The sequence below is a fragment of the Haliaeetus leucocephalus genome, unplaced genomic scaffold (genome assembly GCF_000737465.1).
Source record: "Haliaeetus leucocephalus isolate CR32 unplaced genomic scaffold, Haliaeetus_leucocephalus-4.0 Scaffold751, whole genome shotgun sequence".
NCBI lineage: Eukaryota > Metazoa > Chordata > Aves > Accipitriformes > Accipitridae > Haliaeetus > Haliaeetus leucocephalus.
Genome location: NW_010973187.1, coordinates 6,920,354 through 6,943,467, shown reverse-complemented (window position 1 = coordinate 6,943,467; position 23,114 = coordinate 6,920,354). Strand labels below are relative to the sequence as shown.

At 40.7% G+C, this 23,114-nt stretch overlaps 1 protein-coding gene across 1 annotated transcript in view; it reads right to left on the bottom strand.

Annotated features, from left to right (window-relative positions):
- Positions 1 to 4,041: 4,041 nt before the first annotated feature.
- Positions 4,042 to 23,114, bottom strand: part of RELN (reelin) — a 320,676-nt gene continuing 301,603 nt past the window's right edge. The window contains exons 56-66 of the mRNA XM_010581098.1: positions 22,618 to 22,724; positions 21,957 to 22,199; positions 21,263 to 21,438; positions 19,569 to 19,642; positions 18,577 to 18,738; positions 18,075 to 18,232; positions 16,991 to 17,210; positions 15,779 to 15,976; positions 15,276 to 15,374; positions 10,462 to 10,467; positions 4,042 to 5,176 (exon numbers count right to left, since the gene is read on the bottom strand). Of these exons, the coding sequence (XP_010579400.1) occupies positions 5,080 to 5,176; positions 10,462 to 10,467; positions 15,276 to 15,374; positions 15,779 to 15,976; positions 16,991 to 17,210; positions 18,075 to 18,232; positions 18,577 to 18,738; positions 19,569 to 19,642; positions 21,263 to 21,438; positions 21,957 to 22,199; positions 22,618 to 22,724 (1,540 nt within the window). The 3' untranslated portion in view covers positions 4,042 to 5,079. The remainder of the gene's footprint in view (positions 5,177 to 10,461; positions 10,468 to 15,275; positions 15,375 to 15,778; positions 15,977 to 16,990; positions 17,211 to 18,074; positions 18,233 to 18,576; positions 18,739 to 19,568; positions 19,643 to 21,262; positions 21,439 to 21,956; positions 22,200 to 22,617; positions 22,725 to 23,114) is intronic.

The window sequence follows — 23,114 nt, the reverse complement described above, 5'->3', positions numbered from 1 at the left end:
GAAACACGTTTAGATTTACAGGGACTTTCCCACTTATTTCAGTGGCAGTTGGCTTGGTTCTCAAAGTGCTCCTGTTAATTAGTTACTGCCCACATCCCATACGGATACATTAGTCATGTCAAGCTTTGTTATTGTTCATAACAACACAATTATTCTAGGAGAGGCCCAAACATTAGGACATTTTCCTTTTTACCATGTGAAGTTCCTCGAAAGTGGCAGAACTCAAATCCTTTAAAACATCCCTTGAGAAGGGTGTGATTTTTAAATGAGCGAAGTTGGGTGTCCAGTCATGAATATAAACCAGTTGAATGGCTTTGCACGTGCTGTTTCTAGCACACAATACGGAGCAATACGGTATCAGCAGAAGGCTGGTGTGTATATGCACAGTCAGTGTGCCGGCAAAGAGGAACCTGAGACTATCGGCCAGCTCTCCTGCTGTCAGCAATAGCATCCTAACGCAGAAACGGCCCTGAAACCTGTGACTGCCCAGTACCTCCCCGAGTCCTGCCTTCGGCCCAGAGGCAATTCGGGAAGCTGCTGAGCCCTCTGAAGCAGCGTCTTTGCCACTCACAGATCATCCCTGAGCTCAAAGGCACAACCACATCCTCTTTTTTTTTTTTTCCCCTAAAGAAGCTTAATAAACTTATTTTTTTTCAAAAGAAATACAGATTCAAACTATAAAACCAGTATTTATCAGCATCTTCCAGTACAGTATTCCTCCATCCCTGGAATACCATTTTTACTGGGCCCCTCCTTGCTTGGTGCAGGCTCAAACTCTCCCCATCAGGCCCTGTGGTAATTAGCCATGCATGGGCCTAAGTCTTTAGGCTTGCTGCCAGGTCAGTCCCCAAGAAGAACACGGGGAAGAAAAAGCAATAGTCATAAAACATCAGTAACACAGGAAAACACTAGGCACTTCATCCACGTGCCACCTGTACGACTTTTGCAGCCTCATACCTCAGGGTCCTTTCTGCCAGCAGCAGATCCACACTTGCGGGTGGTGGGTGCTGTCTCTGCTCCTTCACAGGAGATGTGCTGCAAGTGGTAGCGTGGTCTCAGCAGCTCCAGGTTGCTAACAGCCCTTGAAGAGCTCTTCAGGGCCACGCTTAAGGTAGGCAAGTCCTTTTGCTGATCTCATTTGGCTTTGAGGCTCTCTCACCAGCTCAGGGTTAAGGTAGCTCCCCTCTACAGCTAGCTTGTTCCTGTTAACTCTAGTGTTGAGTCATGTTTAGTTAAGCCTCGCTACAGAGCCAAACTGAGTGGGGTTTATCTGCTCTACCTTGCTGCTTGTGCGTGGCCCTTTCTGTGTCCATCAGAGGGGCTTGCAGAGCCTCGCCGTGGCTTCCTGCCTGGATAATAACCAAACCCCATTCCCCGCTGATGGATAAATGATGAGGTGATGCTGTGGCAGCATGTCCACCCAGTGACATTTGCCCTGAAGGGTTAGCAAGTAAATAAAACATAGATGCATGTTTATGGCTGTTGTCATGCCTTTTTCCAAATGTTTTCCTTTCTAGACTAAACAAACCAACTCTCTCCACTCGGAAGCTCATGGTTTCAAGGGTCTCGTTTGTGCTGCTGTACTCTGCAACCTCTCCAACTTGTTTACGTCTCTATTTAAGTGAAGGGCTCAACAGCTGACAACTGCTGTCTACTAGCACGGCAGCCGTGTATATATTTACCATGTTTTACCATAAACATTTCTATTGATACAATGCAAAATGGCATTTTTTTAAACTGCTTTACACTGTTGATTCTCCTCCTATAGTTTTGCTGCCTAGCCAGATATTTACCCACTTTGTGTGCTGGTACTCTGATCTTTGACAGTGTCTTGTCCTTTTTGCTGTATTTGCTGTGTTATTTCATTTCTACCCATCTCTCTAAATTGCCAAGTTCATGCAAAGCCTAATTTGGTCCTTCAAAATACTTGTGCTCTGCTCATTTCCTGCAATTCAGGTTATGTTGCCACCTTTGGATGAAGCAAGCTCAAGAGAAGAACATTTAGGCAAAACTGTGAGAACTTCAAGTTTTGGTTATCGCAGGAACTCCAGCAGGTCAGAGCTTCATCTTCCTGTATTTTTATTTAAATTGTCTTATGTTCTCCTTATTCTACTGGACCATGGGTTAGTGAGCTGATAGGAGAAATGAGGAAGACTGTAAGGCATACTAAAAATGTCAATTTTTGTAGTTATGCCTGCCAAAGTTTTATACCAGTAGATAAGCTTATTAGTACATTTTATAGCAGTGTCGCTGTTTTATTGCCATTGATTATGTGCTGTGTCACCCTTGCTATTTTAACAACTATTTAATGTCAGATGAATGATTGTTTTCAGTCATATGGGAGGAAAAATAAAACAGCACATACACTCAGCATGCAGTATGTGCATGCTACCTTGTGTGCTGTAGGAATGGAAAAAATGTAAGGAAGGGCTTCCTGGAATCTTTCCAGATGGCAAATGACAGTATCACTTGAGAATCTACCAGCAGGGATGATTTTCTTGAGAAAAGCCTGTACACAGTTTGTAGTGAGTTTTGGTGAAATGCCTCGTGCGATTCCTCAGTAGTCATGATTGCATACGTTATTCAAAGGAAATAAATACAATTGTGAAAAGCAGCTTCTCTGATTATGCTGGTCTCTTACCTGGAAAGAGAAGTCAGATTAAGTGCCTTGCTATATCTAAAATCTTTAAAATAAATTAATTCCATAGCAACATACTAGCTGCACACACATTTTAGATTGAAATGTCACCCATCTATTGACATATTAGGGCAAATAAAATTATCTTTAAAAATAGGAGTGTTTATATCTTGCTTTTTTGTTTGTTCAATGGGCGAAACTTTTATTACAACATTTTAAAATCTCTTGCCTAAACATTAAGCCAGTATATTCTTTAATAACCTCATTTTTTTTCCTTCCTGCTCTTTCTCTGAATAGCTCCTTTGTCTTGTTTCAAGGATTGAAAGCACAGGGATGGTTCTCCAGAACAGTACGGCAATGTTGCAGCTGCAGGAGACTGGGCTGTTGCAGTAAGTTTCCAGGTCTGTCAAAGGTTTGTTGCATAATTTTGATCAAGCCAAAGTTTTGACTAGCTGGTCACTGAATTACTTCCTTTTTATCTGCACTGCTCAGGCACCTTTGATGAAAAACCTCTTAAAAATTAAACATATTTTAGGTGGCTGAGCGTGCGTGTGTAACAAACACCATTCTGGCTCAGACCAGTATAGTGCCAGAAGCAGATGTTCATGATGTAAGAGCATAGCAGGTGTATATGGTACTTCTCTCTGATGAGGAGCGGCTGTGGGAACTGGGGTTGTTTAGTCTGGAGAAAAGGAGGCTGAGGGGAGACCTTAGCGCTCTCTGCAACTACCTGAAAGGAGGTTGTAGCGAGGTGGGTGTTGGTCTCTTTTCCCAAGTAACAAGTGATAGGATGAGAAGTGGCCTCAGGTTGTGCCAAGGGAGGTTTAGATTGGATATTAGGAAAAAATTCTCCACCGAAAGGGTTGTCAAGCATTGGAACAGGCTGCCCAGGGAAGTGGTTGAGTCGCCATCCCTGGAGGTATTTAAAGGACGTGTAGACGTGGTGCATAGGGACATGGTTTAGTGGTGGACTTGGCAGTGTTAGGTTTACAGTTGGACTTCATGATCTTAAGGGTCTTTTCTAACCTAAATGATTCTATGATTCTAAGAATTAACAACTTTGTTTTGAACCAGGTTCCTTATGTGCTGCGCTGTAGTCCTCAGAGCTTGGAAATGCCGATTTGCACATTGGGTTGGCAGATAAAGACTAGTGAGAGCATGCATTGGTCCGTGGTCCCATTTTGTTCCTTGCACCAGGACCTGTTCCAATGACCATGTTATGCCCACAGGTGGGACTGGGAAGATCTCTTGCTTTGTGTTATTTGCAAAGTGCTGTTAAGTGTGATGTACTAAATATTAATAAATACCATCAATGTTTGTATTAGAATCTAGGTATTTAGTAAAAGAATTTGGTTTATGATTTCATGTAGGCCCTGCATGGCTTGAAAAGTCTAACGTCAGAATTCTTTGTTGACATTATTTTTATTGAAGCATGGATCTTTAGCTTGGTTCACCATAAAGTGAAGCATTTTATTTATGGTAATAGACAGTTTAGGGCTATAGGGGCATTATAACGTTGCTGGTGTAGATACAACTTTATCAGAAGATACAAACATGACCCGCAATAGAAACAAACACTAAAGAGAACACGATGAAACGTTCACTGTTTACAAATCACTTCATTACTACAGACACCAAATGGCAGTTACTGTAAGTAAATCAGTTGCAGAGAACTGACTACATTTAGACAGGGAATTGGGAACTTCTGTTTGGGGCTTCATCCACAACTCCTTAGTAGAAAAAAGTTTAATGTCAAGCATTCTTTTTTTATCCACAAAACAATGCTAACCAACAGACATATCAAAGAATAAGACCAAAGGATATCAACGCCTTTACAACTACTTTTGCAATTATCTTCTTGATTAAGTACTCGATTTTTTTTAATACATTTTGTCAGAAGGTAAATAGCCCAAAAATCAGCAGCAAAAATATTACAACAACAAAACAAGTAAATACAGTGCCAATGTGTCATGTTGTAGAAGAGAATACAAAGAGGACAAACAATGATAACTTAATAATGTAAAATGACACAGAGCTGAAATACAGTGCACTTAAATACTTATGTGACAAAAAATGTTAAATTCTGTACTTAGTATGTAGGTTTTTTTAAACATAAAATCTGAAAAGTCTTTGTGCTTAACCTTTTTTTCCTGTTAAACAGAATTAGTTGCTTACTTCCAATACTGCCACTGTAACTGATATTACAACAGATCACAATTTTCACAGACACATCAACATTAAAACATTTACCTATGAGAAAATAAGTCACTTCTCATTAGTTCACAGTGCGAAAAAGTGGTGTACACTCTGTCTTGAGAAAGGCTTTCAGTTATTCATCAAGCCAGTTGCAGAAAAGTCCTGATACCAGACGCAGTGCTAGGTTTAAAGAATGGAAAGCAACACATCACATGTTGGGAGGAAAAAATAAATGTCTCGTTTCTTCATGGATATCGTCTAAGTGACCTTCGTCTTCTGTTGTAGAAATGCCTGAGCCCATGTTGCCGTGAAAAATTCATCATGTAATTTTGTTTGCGAGTGCTGTTAAAAATCAAAGGGCGGAGGAAGAGAAGAGTGTCAGTTTCTTTTGTAAGTACTTCAAATTCTTTTGGAGCAGTGAGCTAGTGGGACAGATTCTTCTTTGTCCTTGCATGACCTTTCAAGCCTGTGTAAAGTGGTGTGAAGTGCACCCTTTGTACGACAGCAAGGTACAAGGCAATTGAGAATCTGTCCCACTTTGCTTTTATTTACAATTCATTATCTTAGGGAAAGGTTAAGAGCTTTCAGCTAATGAAAACTTCTGCTGCCTAGGGCCAGATTCACTAAAGCTGTATGCACTTCATACCCTCTCAAAACAGGGCATTTCTCTACAGTGGTTTTATATTCTAATTACCCTTCTGTTTTCGATCGTTAACTGCTTTATCTTGAGAACAGAAGAAAAGCTTTACTCCACTTCATTTTCTTCTGCTTCTACCGTATAGGAAGTGAAGTACAACACTTTTATGCAGACTTAATGTTTCCCTCCCCTGTATGCCCCCATCCAAAATTAAAGGAAGATCTGGGAAATAAGCATCATCACGTCTGGGAGGAAACCAGGCAAGAGACAGTCTGAGTGCAGCCTAATTGAAGAAGGGACACTTGTTCAGACCTACCTGGAGGACAAGACCCATCCCACCTAACACAGGTTTCTACTTCTCCCATTGAGGGAAGAAAGAACCATGAGAGGGCAGCAATGGACAAGACAGCTGTCTGGGACTTTGATACCTCAAACCCATCTAACCCCTAAGGGCTGGATCCCACCTTCAGTTTCCAAATTTCAGCAGTTTTGGAAATGAAGCTGTAACATCTGTGGTGCATCCTTATGAGTCTACTTATGGCCTATACAGACTTGCATACACCTTGGAGAGAACTACATGTGCAGCGCCACAGACTTTCTATATCCTACTGCCTCTGCTGTGGCAGGGGACTGCAGAACAGCCACAGAGCTTCATCTGGCTGTGCCTTTTCTTGGTCTGCTTACATACATATCCAAACCCCTAGCACATGCACACAAATACAGGTCTACACAGATCTACAGCCAAACTGCAATCAGAATTACATGAGAATGAAAAGGTTTATGTATTCTGAAGTTCTGATAAAGGATGTCTCCTCTCAGACCTACAACTTGCAGTGCACTTGGCCAGACATATAAAGCACCTGAGATGTTGCTATAAGAGAGACAGTGACTCTTGCACTCTACACTGTAGAGTCCCAGGGTATGGGAAAGACCCTTTGATCGGACAACTACTTTTAAAAATAAAAATGGTATCACATATTGCTGCCAGACTCTAGTTTTTAGAGCCACCTGACCCCCTTTCTCCACATGGAAAAATGGCATACAAGGTAGTCCCATAGAAGCAGTCAGAGGATGCAGTTTCTTTAAGAGATCGGGGCACAGCATTAACCATGCAGACCCCAAGGACAACCCCAACAGGCGTAAGGAGCTTCACCCAGGAGGAGCTGCTGGTGGCTGCATGGCCAAATTTTCTTTTGGTTTCCAGGGGAACGGAGCTGCAAAGTCTTAGTGAATCTGTGCAGTCTCGGGCTAATTTCTGACTCCTTCTCCTAATGCTCCCTGCCTGCTTAGGACCTTGTGCTTTCTAGCTTCTTCCTGCAGTGGGAGAAGGATGCCTGGCCTAAGCATCTCTACTCCAAGGGACTGGATGTTACCAGGACCTTCCAAACCAAGTCCATTAGATTTTAAGGGTGATCTGTGAAGTAAAGCCCTGCAGTAGACATTACAGTCAACAAATCTCCCATTTTTGGGTGCAAGGCAGGTTTTCACTTGTGAGTTTTCTCTGTGAATGAGAAGTAAATACTCATACTGTAATTAGTCATACTTTCCTCTCTAGTGCATAAGCTTATTTTTAGTGAATGTGGCCCTTAGGAAAAAGGAATAATTGCATGCTTTGCAAAACACGTATGATCCTCCAGAGGCAAAGACAGCTTTTGCTGTAGTATGCTAATTTCATCTAAAAAAATCTGTATGACAAAATTATACCTTTTTCAACAGCTAATCTGGAACACAACTGACTAAACTGAATAAAAGCAGTTGTGTCAAAATCTAGGTTATAAACCTCTAAGCAAATCCAAGCCGCTTCCCAACTAGTCTTCCAAGGCTTTGAAATTTTTTTTTTTTTTTTTTTGCCACTGGAATATACATACAAGAATGAAACAAAGTCCAGCTCCTGGTGACAATGAAAGCAAACACATCTATACTTGGCACAACTTTTGGCACTCTCACAATAAGGCAGAGCTCTAGAGCATTTGGCAGTTGAAAGAGGGGTTAATGTTTGAGGTTGACTTATCCTGACTTTCACCTGACTTCTTCAAGTGAAAAGGAGAGGTCTGTGCTGATTTGTAAGAGCTTCGTGTGAAAGAATGACAGCGGTGAGTTTATATAGTTTTAATGCCACTTGGTAGTGTAAGTGCAAAGAAGTGTTGGAGATCAGTCTTTATTCTGGTCCTGTAGCCATCTCAGTGGAACATCACCCTCAGTGAGGAAGGCAAGAGGGAAATCATGACCCTGAACACACTCCTGAAAGTGGCTGCCATTGGTCATGAGGCTTGAAGGAGGTATTAATCTTGCCCTTCCTTTAATTACCATTGCCTGGGAAGTGGGTGGTTCCTTAGACATAGAGCCTTCAGGGTGACATCCTACCTCTCAGAAGAGCATCCTAACCATGAAGTGAGGATGGAGCACCTATCTGCTGGGAGAAGGCTGCTCTGCAGCAAAAATACAGGAGACGGGCGTGGGAGAAAGCCAATTTTGAGTGGCCTTGCCCTAGGTACATGGGACCAAACACAGCCTGTCAATGTGTTTGGCTGAAAAAATTGCCATTTCTGGACATTGTTAAATTTGGGACTGAGCTTGGCTGTGAGTGCCTCAGCTTGGGTAGGACTTGGACAGCCACAGTCCTTGGTCCAGGGGCCTTTGTGTTCCCCCATCTCCCTCCTGCCTTTCATCCGCTCACATTCAGCAACAGCTCAGCAGAGATTTTCAGGACTCATTTTGGACACTGCTAGGTGCACTTGGCCTCTATTTCACTTCAAATGCCTAACCATTTTGCATCTGGCCTTAAAGCTATGATGAAGATGTTTAAAACAATGAACAAAGGAAAAAAAACAACAAAAAGAAAGGAAAAGAAAGAATTGAAAAAAGGAAAAAAGAAAGGGTTACCTAATAACTTAAAAGAGATTTACTTATTTTTTATGTATATAGTTCTGTTTTGTTATTTTATAAGATGATCAAGAAGTTACAAACATATATTTATGTCTTATGCTGAACACCAGAGCAGTGTAGTGTGTGAAAAATAAGAGAAATCTAAATTCTCAGGAACTAAATGCTTATTTTTTTTACTTGCACTGACATGGTTCAAACTTGTCCTCACTGATGTCTGAGATAGATAGACTTTCCAACTACCGGTTGGATGCCACATAAAACTTCATGCCTGCTATAGAAAAATGGCATGATTTTCACTCTTGCTATAGGTAAATATGTATACCCTATGTATTATACTATCGTATTGTATTGTACAGTAAGTATAGTCTGGTATCCACAAAATCAGAGTAGGTCTATATTTATTTTTTGGAAATAATTTTATATATTGGTAGGAGACAAGCACTGTATAAGAGAGATCAATAGTGCTTTATAAGGTCACGATAAGTATTATATAATATAGTTTGCAGGAGTACTTGTGCATTTCTTGCATTTGGTGGATTTAAGAATGCTTTCAATATTATTAATAACAAATTTAATTTGTATTTTCACAGACTGATAAAAGAATTTACCATAAGTTTGCTGTTGTTTTCTTGTTTGGAGCATCCAAAATGTGCTGGGCAGCATCAAGCTATATTAGGAATAGACCCCCCCCTTCCATAATGGAGGGTGCAGAGGGAACTTTTGTTTGGATATCAGTGGCAAATTGAAGGCTGCTTTGCAAGTGTGCAATGGACTGGTCAGCATCTGCTGAGCCTTCTGCCTTTTCTGTGCATTCACTGAACCATCAATCAATCAGAAAAGTACAGACCCAAAATAGTTATTTGTGTATTGCTGATGGAGCAGACAGGAAAAAAAGCAATTAATAGGAGCAACTACTGCATAACCTGTTCGACAGTTTTGAGTGCATTATTAAACAAAAAAAGATAATGCTGCTCCAATTTATGTAGGAAACCCTACATAACTTTCCAATGAAGTCACTGGAGTTATACTAGTTATATGAAAACAATATGCAGCCAATATAGAACAAAATTCTGTCTAGGCCATGTTCAACAGATATGTACAATAAAGCAATACACGAGGAGTCACTCTGGGTCTTTAGTCTTTAATGGAGCATTCTGGCTATTGCATGTTTCCTAAAGCACAGTTTGAACTACAAGTCTTCAATTTAAAATTTATGAAAAGAGAACATAGCCATATGGAATGAGAAATATATGGTAACCCCCCCCAGTATATACTAATGTCATTCATTATTTCTGTGTTTTTATTTTTAATTGACAGGACACAATAGGAACCAAACAGAAACAAAAATATTTGGATAACAAAATGAAACATGAACAAAGCCTTAGAAAACAGCAAAGGCATGCCTCTCAGGACTAGCCTTGGGGTAAATTTTGAGGCTGAATTACAAATGCTTTGTTAGGAGGGTACTAAAATGAGAAAAGTGATGTGCTCTGACTGAAGTCCTGACGGCTGATATCAATGACAAATGTTCTTTGGCTCCAGTGAGGTCAAGATTTGAACCCAGAGCTCAGTAACTATGTTGGTTAGTGGTATCTATTAACTGCGACAGGACAAAGCAGCAGAGTTAAAAGAAACAAAAGAACTCTGTGGGAGACACTTGCTGTGTGTCTAAGGGGCACGCGTGGCTAAGCCACTATGCAGATTCACTGACATGCACTGCCTGGCTGTGGCTTCAGCTCTGTGGTGATTAATTATGGAAAAAAGTGGGAATTCCCCCTTGGAGCTGAGAGGTCTCCCATACAACACGCTGGGAGCCCTCCATTGGCAGGTCTCCTTGCACCGCAGGAGAAGAAGTCCTTCTCACCGCAGCCTCAGTGAAATTCCCACTGCAGTACGGGGTGAGCTGCTGAACACTTTCTGCTAAATCTAACTTCCCTGAATGCTCCCTGGAAAGAGCTGCAGGCTCAGGGCTCTCAAGAGCTACATGGCACATCTCAGAGAGTACAAATAGTTTTCCACCAACCCATCATTGACAAAAATTTGTGAAAGAGGTGTAGCTGTAACAGAAACATACATTTGATACTGATTCAGGGAAAGTACTTACCTTATTCTAGTGTAAAACCAATGACAGCAAACAATGAAATACAACACAAGTTAGAAAATGCCTTTCAATGCATGCAGCACTGTGATTAGTCATAAAACCCTGATGAGGTTTAGAGGCAATATAGGACTTTTCGTCTCTTTTGAAAATAAAAATTGAACAAATTATTTCCTGATATTTCAAATAAATGCTTATATTTTTATTTTCTATAAAATTCAGCATGCACTTTTTAGAAACATAATAAAAATGTCATAAAAGCACAGACTGCATCATATTATATTTGGCATAAATGTTGAGAATATTCAGACAATATCCTAATGTTTGAACTATTTCTGTTCTTTATTTTAAATATGTTGATAGTTTAATTTAAATGCATTTTTCAAAACATTGCTTTTTACTAAAAAAATGAAGCAGATGAAAATGCTTTTCCACATGAGCACTTGTTGTTAGAGCTAGAATATATAATTTGTATTTTAATATTGCAAAATAAGAATAAACATTCTTTGCACCAAATGCAACACAAGTTCTCACTAAATCATTTGTGCCAAAAATGTGAGAATATCTTGACAATGAAGAGCATGGAGTGATGGCTATGGAGGAATTCGTTCTGTTATCCAACAGTTAACCATAAAATAGTAGGTAGGGATATTTCTTGCATTCCTTGCACAACTCAAATTCCTTTGGATCACATCATGAGTTTTGGGGTGCAAAGAAAGCAACATCAGACCCTTAATGTTCAGCTTATCATTACCCTTGAGTTCTCAATACCTTTGACCAGAATTGAGTTTATGAGAGGTCTATAAGGGCCTGCCCTATACACAAAGAGATGGCAATTCCAAATGCACATGCAAAAAAGTGCGTGGTGTCTGTGCAGCAGACAGGCTGAGAGCTGTGCTTCCAGAGAAAAACAATGTGCAAATGAAATGCAGAGTTGGACATGGGCTTTTCTTAGGGCAGAAGTACAGGGGCACAGAAAAACGCTCCTTCTTAAGTCTGGGGTAAAATACTTTTTTATCCTAAGAAGAGCCACATGGAACATATGAGAGTTGTGCCCAAAGCTTTCTTTACAAATGGAGAGAAAAAATGCTGCACTAACAAGGAATAATCAGCACTAGCTTTAAACGGGACTGGACAACTTGACAACTAGTATCCTCTCCCCACCACAGGATAGACATCAACCGTTGTTAAAGTAAGTTGGCAAGTGGTTAGTTGGCAAGATCGGTTTAATGGTATTGTGTTTCACCTGTTCAAAAGAGGTGCTCAATTTGAGCACCATTTGCAGCTGCTTCACATTCTTAATGATACTGCTTTTTAATGAATGATTCAAATAATTCATTCAAAAGTGGAATGATTTTAAGTAACATACAAAAATATCCATCTTTGGCCTTTCTTATCACTGCCAGGTATTTTGCATGCACGTATAATCTGCAGGTTAGTTTTTTCTCCCCAGCAAACCATCTTGGGAGCAGAAAGGAAACAAAGAAATTACACCCTGAAAACATGTTTGCTGGTGAGATGATGATGGCCCTTGACTCAGAAATCAATTGGACTGAACAGAGTGTCATGACCCTGGCTATGCATCATCTGTGAGCAGTATCTGCATATGACTTGGCAGCTGGGCCTGTGACAGAATTAATTTCAAATCTTTGGATTGCTGAGAAGAGTTGAGCCATGAAAGCAGGTATTCACAGATTTGTCCCTGGGGTGAGCACTGTAAGGAGGAACAGGGACATCCCCCACGTTGGATGGGAAATAAAATCAAGAAAATCCTTGGTTGTGCTACATCCCTACAGACCAGCTCTCCCTGCTGGCAGGTGCTTTCCCCATTTGCCCTCTTACTCCAGCCTTGGTCTGCTCACTTGCCCGTGGGCTGAGTAAAAGCTGGCACAGCACCTAGGTGTGCATCTGGGGGTGCTGCTGCATCAACGTGGGTACACAGATCACAAACAAACATGAAAGTCTAGGACTTAAACCAGGGCCAGCGAGAATAATTTTGATGGTGCCCACAGAGGTGTATGGAATCTCATTCAGGTGGGTGATGGAATGCAGGCTTATAAGGGGACTGAGCACAGACTGTGTTAGACAATGACCATCAACAGGTCCTATAGCCAGGGGTGTTCATGCCTTTCTGAGACAAGGTCAGAGTGCCAACTGGGATTACTTCCAATTTGTGAGGCACAGTTCTTTTCTAAGGTATCCCAGCTTTGGGATGAATAAGCCAGGCAGAAGCCTACTGACTCTCCAGTGACTCCCTATAGAGTTAATGGGAAGAGGTAATTACAGCACCCTGGTGAGTGGTGTTAGTTCAGGCCATGCCTCTCTGCAGCCATGTCAGAGAGCCCTGGGGTGGCTATCACCCACAGAGCTCACCTCTGGCAATCTCGGTGAGAGGGCAGAGCACCCGAGGGATGCTGCCTCCTCACCTCTCACTGGAGTGCTGCCTGGGCAAGGTGGCTTGCTCTCCCCAGGGCAGGCAGCGCTTCAGGAATATTAAGAATTAAAGCTAAGTCCTATCCCTAGTATTCGTGGTGTGATCCTGGTAGCCCTGGTGTGTGCAGGATCATCCAGGGTTAGTGCTAGCAGATACTGATCCAGGCTCCCTTCTTTCTGCCTGCCAGCACTCCGTGGAGGTGGCTGAGTGTCTTCATCATTTTACAGTGAAGAAACTGAAGTGCTGAGGAAAAAGTGACCAGTGTGAGGTGGCTGAGTGAAACAGCAGAGCTAAAGGAAAACCCAGGTAAGAGTATCTATCAACAAGGAACAGCACGCCTCCATTCGGAAAGCCTTCCAAAGGCTTTATCAAACCCTTTGCCGGTTACTTGCAAATAAAATTTAAGAGGTCTACAGAATATTTTGATGAATTAAAAGGTGCAGATAGAACTTAAGCAAAACAGAGGGGTCAAAGCCACCTGTCAGGTCTGAGGACATGCCAGCATATGAACCAGATGCGTCACAGCGTGTAGTTCTGTCTTTCCTGAGAGTGGCATGTCTCACATGTTGTAGTTAGCAGGGACTGGAACTCCACATCTGGCCTTTGGGAAAGATACTGCCATGGCACTGCATTTCACAGTACTTGGTAAGGGAGAAATCTCTCTGGTTTGGTCTGTCTTCCTCTGTGGGTTGTACCAGGTGTTACCTGAACAGGGTGGAAACTACCTGTCTCTAGCCTGATATTTTGGCCAATATTCAGAAGAGCCTTAAAGCTCTTTAACAGGAGAAAAAGAAGAGAAGCGAGGAGGCACTGTTTGCCCATCTGGTTCCTTCTCTAGGCGAGGTGTGATTACTTGCTATAGCATTTCTATTGCTGTCTCCATTCTAATATAACATATCTCATATGACTGACTTGTCACCACTCAGCTCGTGTGTCTAGTCTGCAACCTGGCAGATCTCATTGTCAAGGAAGTTCTCCATATTTCAGCCTAAGAAGCACTTTTTAAAGATTTGTGCTATTCCTACTTATACTCCCTCATTCAATGCTCAGATTGACCGGTAATATTATGCTCTATTTTTTTTCTGACCTGATTTTTTCTTTTTAATTTTTTTTTAAATTGCAAGGTAGAAAGACATGGGAATATTTCAGAACTACTAGTTTCCTTTTCCGTTGTTTCCTAAACACTGTGAACCTCCTGCAGGTTCATACTCTTCCATATCTTTCGTGATGCAGCATCATACAGCCGTTGATTAACTAAGTCAGGAATCACATCCGTCCCTCTGTTCCTTCAAGTTTTAAGCTTAATGTTATGAAAGCAGAGCCCAGCAAGGTGTGTAAAAGCAGCAGAGCGTGTACAGTTACTCAGTGTTGGGACCAGTTTGGTTTGGGGCTGGTATGAGTGCCATGCAAGCTGGTGCTTCTTGGTGGAAAGAAGTACAGGGCTAACTAGCAATCAGATAATTCACTTTGCTACTGTTACAAAACATTACTTGCAGTGTCTCTGCTAATTCAGAAACCTCATGGTTATAATTACACAGTCTGGAGCTTATCCAAGCCTAATTTCTTTATTGCTGGTTTTTAAATTGTTCAATAAAAGGAACATTTGAACCTATCTATGGAGCAGGCACGCCTCTCTCTGCCAACCACTGTCAGCGATGAGTTCCCGCCCGTGAAGCCACTAGAATTTCACTTCTACTGGAACTAAATTGTTAGAGAAAAAGCAGGTCATCTCTTCGTGACGTAACACAGGAAAAACGGGTTAGCTGCCAGCGAAACCCATCTCAAGAATGGGAGAATCAGGAGGGTGCAGACACTTTACTTGGTAAAATCTTGACAAGGGGATGAATATAGAGCTCGGACCATAGGAACCTGATATAGTGAACCCTGTTTCTGAACAGTATCCTTCTTACTAAAAAAAGGAAACGAATAAGGCATTAGTTGCTAATGCAAACTTTTCAGAGGCACAACAACATTACTTTGTGCAAAGAGCAATACAGCAGATTCTTTTGTATCTTTGAAAGGATATAAATCAGCCTCACATGGCAGCACAGCGTTGAACAAGAATATCCTTTCTTATGTCCCAGCACAATATTTTTTTGACAGTCATTGCTGCATTACAGGACCACACCAATACTTGGTGGTGATAAAGCCCCACTTTCCCTCCTGCATTTTTCCATGATGCACAACACATACCCCTGCTGTGCCACTTATTTCATGGCTGTCTTAACCACTGACAGTTGCAGTCAGGGCAGAGCATTAGCAAAGACTGGTTCTCAAAGGTTTCCCTGGGCCACAGTGGTTCTTACTGAGCTTAACACTTGTGCCATGCTGGAGGAATTTCAGTGCTTTCTGAGATGGGGTGGGATGAGGTGAAGCTGATACTCACAGGACGACTTCTACGTGGTCCAAAGCCCACTGATCATGACCTGTTCCGTTGTGACGGGGCTGCCACCAGCGCAGTAAGACTCCTTTCATTCGTGCCTCCCTGTCATCACAAACGCAAGAGCCTATGAGAGCTCCAGGCTTCTGGTGTTTTGCACATCCCTATCTACCCCCCAACAGGAACTGAGAGCAAAGTCAAAGTGTTATTGCTACATCCCTGAACATCAGCACACCATATGTGCAAAACATTTAATGGTGAAAAATGCACACAGATAAGGAGGAATTCCTCCCCCCCCCCCCCCCTTTAAAACAAGTATTCTGTTTTTCTTTCAAGTATATTGGTAAACACTAGGCTGAAATTTCTTAATCAGCCTTCCCCTTAAGTTTTCTTCTTTTTTTACCCTCTCATGAACATTTTTTCTTGCACAGTGATGCAAAGATAGATTCTTTCTTAGCAGAAATATATCTTGTGCACTTAGAGGTAATGAAATGTGACTGGGTACTCACAGGGGAACATTATAAGACACTCTTTGGGCTTGTATAAAGTCCTTTGGCTGATGCTGTGCAATTACTTGCCATGTAATTCCATTATTTACACTGTATTGCAGGAGCACTGCCTTGTCTACAGTGTTAGGATCACTCAGATTGGTATTGCAACTGTCTGTTTGTGAAATACTTCCAATTTGCAAAACAAACATGATTTTGCTGTAAAACACAGAGAGAAAAGCTATTTTCAATATGCAAAAAGTATTCAAACAGGAACAATAGCATTTCCAGGTTTATTGCAGTTACCTTATTAAAACTTTGAGCATCCTCAAGAATCATTACTTTTAACATGCAAAATAAACTTCTCACATCTCTAAAACACAGCTCCCCTTTCAAAGTAATAGTTTACTATGTATAACATATTGCCATATAGTTGGAGGCAATAGATCCCATTTTACAATGTATCTGCACGAAACTGAAATACATAAACAATATAAACATGCAAATGAGTGTATGAAAAGCTAAAAAAGGGCAAATAAAGGTTGAATATAATGAAGTGCCTAAAAGATTTATCATCTTCTACCTGGGTGTTCAATTAAGAAAGGAAAAGCCTAATTTATATCTGGCCCACTTGCCAATTAATTCTGTTTCTAATCTTGCTTCAGACAACTAAATACAAACCAGTCCAGAAAGCTGTCACTCTGTTAAGAGCCAGTACAGGCTGGTTGCATTTGTTTTTCCATGGCCAAAGAGGCTCAATAGATGAAAAAGATACTCCTGTTCATTGCCAGGTGAATATAATTCTGTTTGACAACTGAAACAGGAAAATGAGTCTGTAATTACTAATAGCATCTTTGGTCATAACCGTCGTGGAGGCACATACAAACATGGGATTTGTCTTTTCAGATCAGGCACTGGTCCAGACAGTCTGGTGTCCAGTCTTTGCCAATGGCTTCGTTGTCAGTGCTGGCTTACTAGAGAGTGCTCTGTTGGGCATGACAAAAACATCTGACCTTTTCATCTGACATCGCTTCCTCCTCACTCTCCATCTCCCAAATGGAAGTCACAAAGCATATTGCCAATCCTAATGTTTGTTTGCCAGCAATATCTGACTGCATGGTACAGCCAGGTCAGTCCATCCTCATCAGTACTGGCCCACACGGCTGCATGTACATATGAAGAGTTTCTTTTCTCATGAGCTGCTAAAAGAGCATTTTAGGCTCAAAGTATTACCTTGCTCGGGTGAGATCCAGAGGCTTAGTCACAGCTTGTCGTATTTGACATCCATTAAAATAAAGCGAATCTCCGTGGGCATAGGGTGCCAGCTGTCCACATCCATTCCCTATCACTCCCCCCTGAATGGTTTCCCAGTTTATTTCAGTGACTCTTTCAGATTCAAAATTATCTTTGATATAACTGGGGAGGTCATGGCTAAAAACAGAGCAGTCATCACCTAGAAATGACACAGTGAAGTTATAAACCACAAAAAAACCCCAAAGAATTGAGAAAATTGAGTTACAGTTCATTGTAATTCCATTCAAGGTTGTGGCCAAGTATACAGTGTGACTACAGGCTGAATATATTTCAGCAGATCCATTAATAATGCGCACATTGCTGTACAGCATTAATTTTAGAAATTTGAGGCTGTGAGTCTTATTTTTTTACATCAGTATAACTTCAAGAACTGCAGTACGGTTTCTCCTATTTTGCATTGATGCCAGTATGAGAAACCTCAAATTGCTGGTTGAAGCAAAATGCTTCTAAAACAGGGAAGGGATCTGATCTTATAAAGTTATGAGACTCTCTCCTGGAAGACATTAAACACTGGCTCCACTCCCACAAAGCACTCATAATTTAACGAGGGCACTCAGGTACCGTTAGGCATGTGCTTAGCTGCATTGAAGGATTAGAGGAGAACACTCTGTCCTGATGGGGCACAGAACTGAGTCCCTTACAGGTGCCAGTCACCAACATCTGGATCCCACGTACACATCCTCTGGGAGTGCATGCACCCTTGGAAGGAGTACAGGGGTGGAAGCCATTTCTGGGTAAGCAGGTAGTCATGTTCTGCCTTCAGTGAAGGCTGAATGGGCTTTACATACAGTGCCAGACAGGGGAGACTACTGACTCAATCCAGAAAGAGTAAAGCGAGGGAAGAGCTGTTATTTGCAGCTCTGTCAAATTATTAATTTAGAATTTGTTACTCAAGCATTCCAGTGATTAATTTAGACATGACACATCACTCTGTCTTTTTGTTTAATTTTGGGCTAGATTAGACTGTAGCAGATATATAAGAAAGAAACTGAAGAAATGAAACCTTGGTATCCTTCGTCACAAATGCAAATGGCTCCAGTTGTGCAATAGCCGTGGCCACTGCAGAGCTTAGGGCACGCTTCCCCGATGTATACGTGGTCAATTGCCCAGCTTTGTTTCTCTAGTTCTTCTCCCTTCTGAATCCACCTGAACTGAGTTGCACTGCAAATATCAAAATCCAAACACAGTATTATGATATCTAGCAATTAAACACATCTGTACAGTGACATTCAAATACACCAGCAGCAGATGTAATGAAAAATGTCATATGAAGGGGCTGTGACTTCAATAACTGGAAAGACCCACCCTGAATGGGTGGCTGCTACATCATTGGCAGTAGCCACTTCTATTAACAAAAAGCTTCCTGAAAAACATTAATTATGTATCAGATCTAAATCCAGCAATAACGAAGCATTTTTAATTCACCAGTTGTTCCACGCGAACAGTGCCAGCAAGACAGCTGACATTTTATAGGTCCACAGTGAGCTGACCTTTCAGTAACCTACCTGGATGAGACATGATCAGGCAGCTGGAGAGTTATTCTTCTCCACATAGAGCTGTTGACAGAATTATAGATGGTAGCTTCATGGAACTGAAATGGGGAGCAGCCAATGCTATTAGATGAGGAAGGAAGACAGTGTGTCTGGACAAGCTGCCATGAGTCTGTCCTGCAGGAAACAAACAAACAAAAATGTTTTAGAACAACTGAAAGAATAGTGAAAGGGAAACAGGTAATTCTAAGGGTCATGGCATTGCCTGTCTTATTAAACAAACCTAAGAGATTGTCAGCAATAGTTTCCATGCTCTGTAGCCACAAATAGCCAAGGGGTGAGAGGCTGAAGCACCAGTGCAGCCAGGGAGGACTTTCCACCACTAGGTTTGAGTGCTGTGAAACCCTTGGTGGTGGTACACACAGCAGAGTCCAACCCAGAGCTCCTCTGGGCTGGCATGACAGAAGGATTTATTTAGGAATCTGCTCCTTAGTCTCTCTCTTACTCTCAGAAGAGTCCCAACAGAATTTGCTCCATGTTCATCCACAGTCATTTGAGCACAGAATATACCTTCACTTTTACAAATTATAATGCACTACTATACTACAGCACAGGAGACAGTGTTATTAATTGTTTTCTAGTTAAAGACCAATTTGGAGTTAAGTAACTCCCACTTCATTACAGCTTGGTCCTAAATATATAGTCCTGTATCATACTAAACCAACAGTTTCCGTGAATGTGGTTTTCTGCAAGCACATTTTTAACAGGCGCATGCCCATGACTGTAACTGCAAGCTCAATGCCATGAATCTGTCAACATCTGGGATAAATTATACAGAGAATTTACAGGAGTTATGTAGACAAATCCCAGTGCTTGCACACAGGCTTTGTTGAGATCCTGCTACAAGATGAATAGCAAAGTAATTGCTTTAATAAATAAAAGCTCTCTCGGTTTTTACTATTATACTGTGGGTTTCTTTTAGGTCTATGGATTCTGCTGTCATTTACCTGGCATCCTTTGTATACTCCAGCATCACAGAGTGGAGGTCCCCACAAGAAGTTGCCTCACAGCCAACCACGATCTATAGCACAAATAAAATTGGCTGCTATAGCAAGTCAGGTAGACATTTAATGTGATATATAATGAAATCTTGCTCTCCTTTTTTTTTCTTTACAGGCTGTATAGAAGAGATTGCCAACTTAGATCTTGGACAAAATCCATCAAAAGTGGATGGAAAACAAAAGACCCAGTACTTCAGTTAATGAATTTTACTTCATTGCTACTGTTATTTTCAAATAGAATCCTAACACTACGTTCCTAAAGTTCAAATGAAATATCTAAACAAACATTGTTTCTGAAACACAAAGATGTGGTAGCTCCTTGGCATTTCAGAAAGTGAAGCACTTAACTATGTATTAATTACCTATGAAATTTATAACTTATAATGATAAACATGTGGATATAAACTTCAGTCAATTCAATTTAAGAACAGAATTATTCTGAATATTTAAAACAATAAATATATTTGTGTCATATTAGAGTGGAAAGATAACAGTACCCAATGTACTGTACTGAATAGATAGCAAAAAGCTAAATTTTAAGAGCTTCAAAACCAAATGGCAGCCATGCACAAGAGCTGAGTTCTTAGTTTAGAAATAAAATCTTTGTTGTGCCTGGTGAAGAAAAAGGAGGAGAGAGCCAGGAGAGAAAAACTTTGCAATGAGATTTTAGTAATATGAACTATTAAATGCTGATTGGTTATCATAATCTTGGCCTTAAAATAGAGGAAAAATATGACAGGCTGGGTAAAATAAGCAGCTTGGGGGGTCTCTTGGCATTCAGTAGTAAAAAGCATGTCAGACTCCTTTTTTATATAATGTCTTTGAAGGTGGCATGCTGTGTGAGTGGGAGAAGCAGTGCTTTAGGGATTATCCTAGTCAATATAAAATAGACAACAATGTTGAGAAAAGGTGAAAAAAATTGATTAGTGGAAGATGGAAAATTCTGGAACTGTCTTGTCAAACAGAAAAGCAAGAAAAAAAACATAACAAGAAAATGGATGACTATTTTGATAACCTTGCTTTCCTATTAGTTTCTGGCTTATTTAAGACATGGTGCTTGGGGAAGGGCTTAGAACATATCTGTACAACAAGTACATGTTGCCTTTGGCCCTATGCAGAATTCTACCGTAAAACAAAGTAAAATATTCAGAAATGTTTCTCTGATTATTTAGGTCATTTGCCATGACACAAGTAAGTAGAAGGGGTACTTCTGCTAGAGCACTTTTGCATTTTCCATATGCCACTCTTCTCCAGCCTGCCTCTACCTTGCTGTTTCTGCTTATTCACAAATTAGAGGAAAATGGCATACATTGCATGGTGTGTATTCTCACCTTAGAAAAGAATTCCTACTGTATCTGATGATCCAGTAATTTCAAGAAAAAGGGATGAGACTTCCAATTCCTCTCAGTAACCCCCAAAGCATACAGACAGTCAGAATAATTTGACATTTAACATTCATGCAATCTTTCTGGTTCTCATTACCTACACTTCAGAATTTTCTTTAAATTCTAATAAAAAGTCATTATTAATTATTCATCCAATAGGGCATTCTAGTTGGAAGAAGAATAATTTCTGGAGACACATTAGATGATTTTTCATTGCATAGTTTACTTTGGAGAGAGAGAGAGAACATTTCTTACTTTAAACTGCATCATGTATCCTGGCTGTATAATGAGCTCCCTGGAGGACAGGATGTTGTGTGTTTTGTCTTTTTTCTTATTTGGCCAGTAGAGATGGAATGATGGATTTCCACAGAACCCTGCAGTCCTGACTGCATTAGGGTAAAAACTCCAGTTTTCTTCATGAGAGGTGCCTTCTATTAAGATGAGTTAAATACAATTACTGCATTGTCTCGGTAAACATCAAGGCTTAGTAATGAATCCATAGAATCACTAGATACAGTACTTTAGTGATATATACACTAAATATATGCTACCTGTCATGACACACAGTAAGCAAGCTACTAACAGACATAATAAAAACATCAGCTCCAGAGAGGTAATTAAAATGTTAAAATAATAGCACCTTAAAAAAATATGATTAAATAAAGCTTTACTACCAGGATTTTAAATGAAATGAGTTGGACTGAAAGAAAAATTTTTGCTTTTCTTATACGTATATACATATATATACACACATACATATCTGAATATACATGTATATATATATTTACACACCACTATTACTAGCATGAAGAATAGCATATAAACAGCATTAGTCTACAAAATGAAAAATTTGCAGAGTTAAAAAAAAGAAGTGTGCTTGCAAGCTCACAGGGCTTATCTTAGATAAGATAATGCCAGACAACAGATTAGCTGTCACAGCCTGTCTTACCGTCATCAAACGTATCTACCAGCTGGCTGGGGTTGATCTCTGCTCCTCCGATCAGGATGTTATCCAGCGCCCACTGCGCCCGGTCAGGGCCTGAAACCACAATCCCATTGCTGATGGTAAAAGGCTGCCACCAGCGCAAGCGGGTTGTATTGGTCAGAGCGTGTTCGGGGAGGAGGATGTAGTCATGCCTGACTGAGATGTATTTTTGATAATCCATCTCATGAAGCAAAGTCCAGGATATCCCTAGAATGAAAAGATGCAGGTTTAGTAATAAAAACAAGTGTATGGTAGAATCTTCTAAAAGATTAAAGGAAGACAATAGGAAATAAAAAATAATAGCTATGGTCTTCTGATAGACAAATCTTAACTTCTAAGGGTGGTTGGCAACTGTTACTCATTGCAAGAGCAATCTTGTAAGCGTATAAAGGAATCAAATTGGCTGGAAGCCACTGATTACTGAAATCAGGCAGGAGTATTATGGAAAACTCCTGAGCAATAGGTGGAAATTTTAGATGGGGAAAAAACTTCACAAGGACAAAAATAACATTACAATTAAAAATTATCTTATTATTTTGGATGTCTCTGACAACCTCTCAGATATTGATGGTGCTTGAATACAGAACAAGGCTGTAGCTTAGCTGAAACTACAGGATGTACTTGCCTCCATCAATGGAATAGTCTAGCAGCACTCCCTCCTTTCTGCAAGTTGGTCTGTGGCATGTTGTCATGTTGTTTTCACTCCCAATTCTGCCCCAGTACTGTAGAAACCTAAGAGTAAATGTATACATTTACATCTGTTAGAGATCTGCACAAATCGGGAAGTTTGCTTTCTGTTAGCAGATGTGCTGTAAATGTTCAAAATGCCACCATTTTTAAGCAAGTAACATCAATGTACAAGTAGAACAAAGGTTCCTAAAAACATGGCCTAGTAATTCTCATGGGAACCTCATGAAATTCAGCAAAGTCCTGCCCTGGGGAGGGACTAACTCCTTGCAGTGGTACTGCCTGGGGACTGACTGACTGGGAGCCACTTTGCTAACGGTTCCCTGGGAGTCCTGGTGGAAAGGGAGCTCAACGTGAGTTAACAAGGTGCGCTTATATCAATGAAGGACATAAAAGAAGTTGATACACTGAGGCAAGGTCAGTGGAGGCCACTGG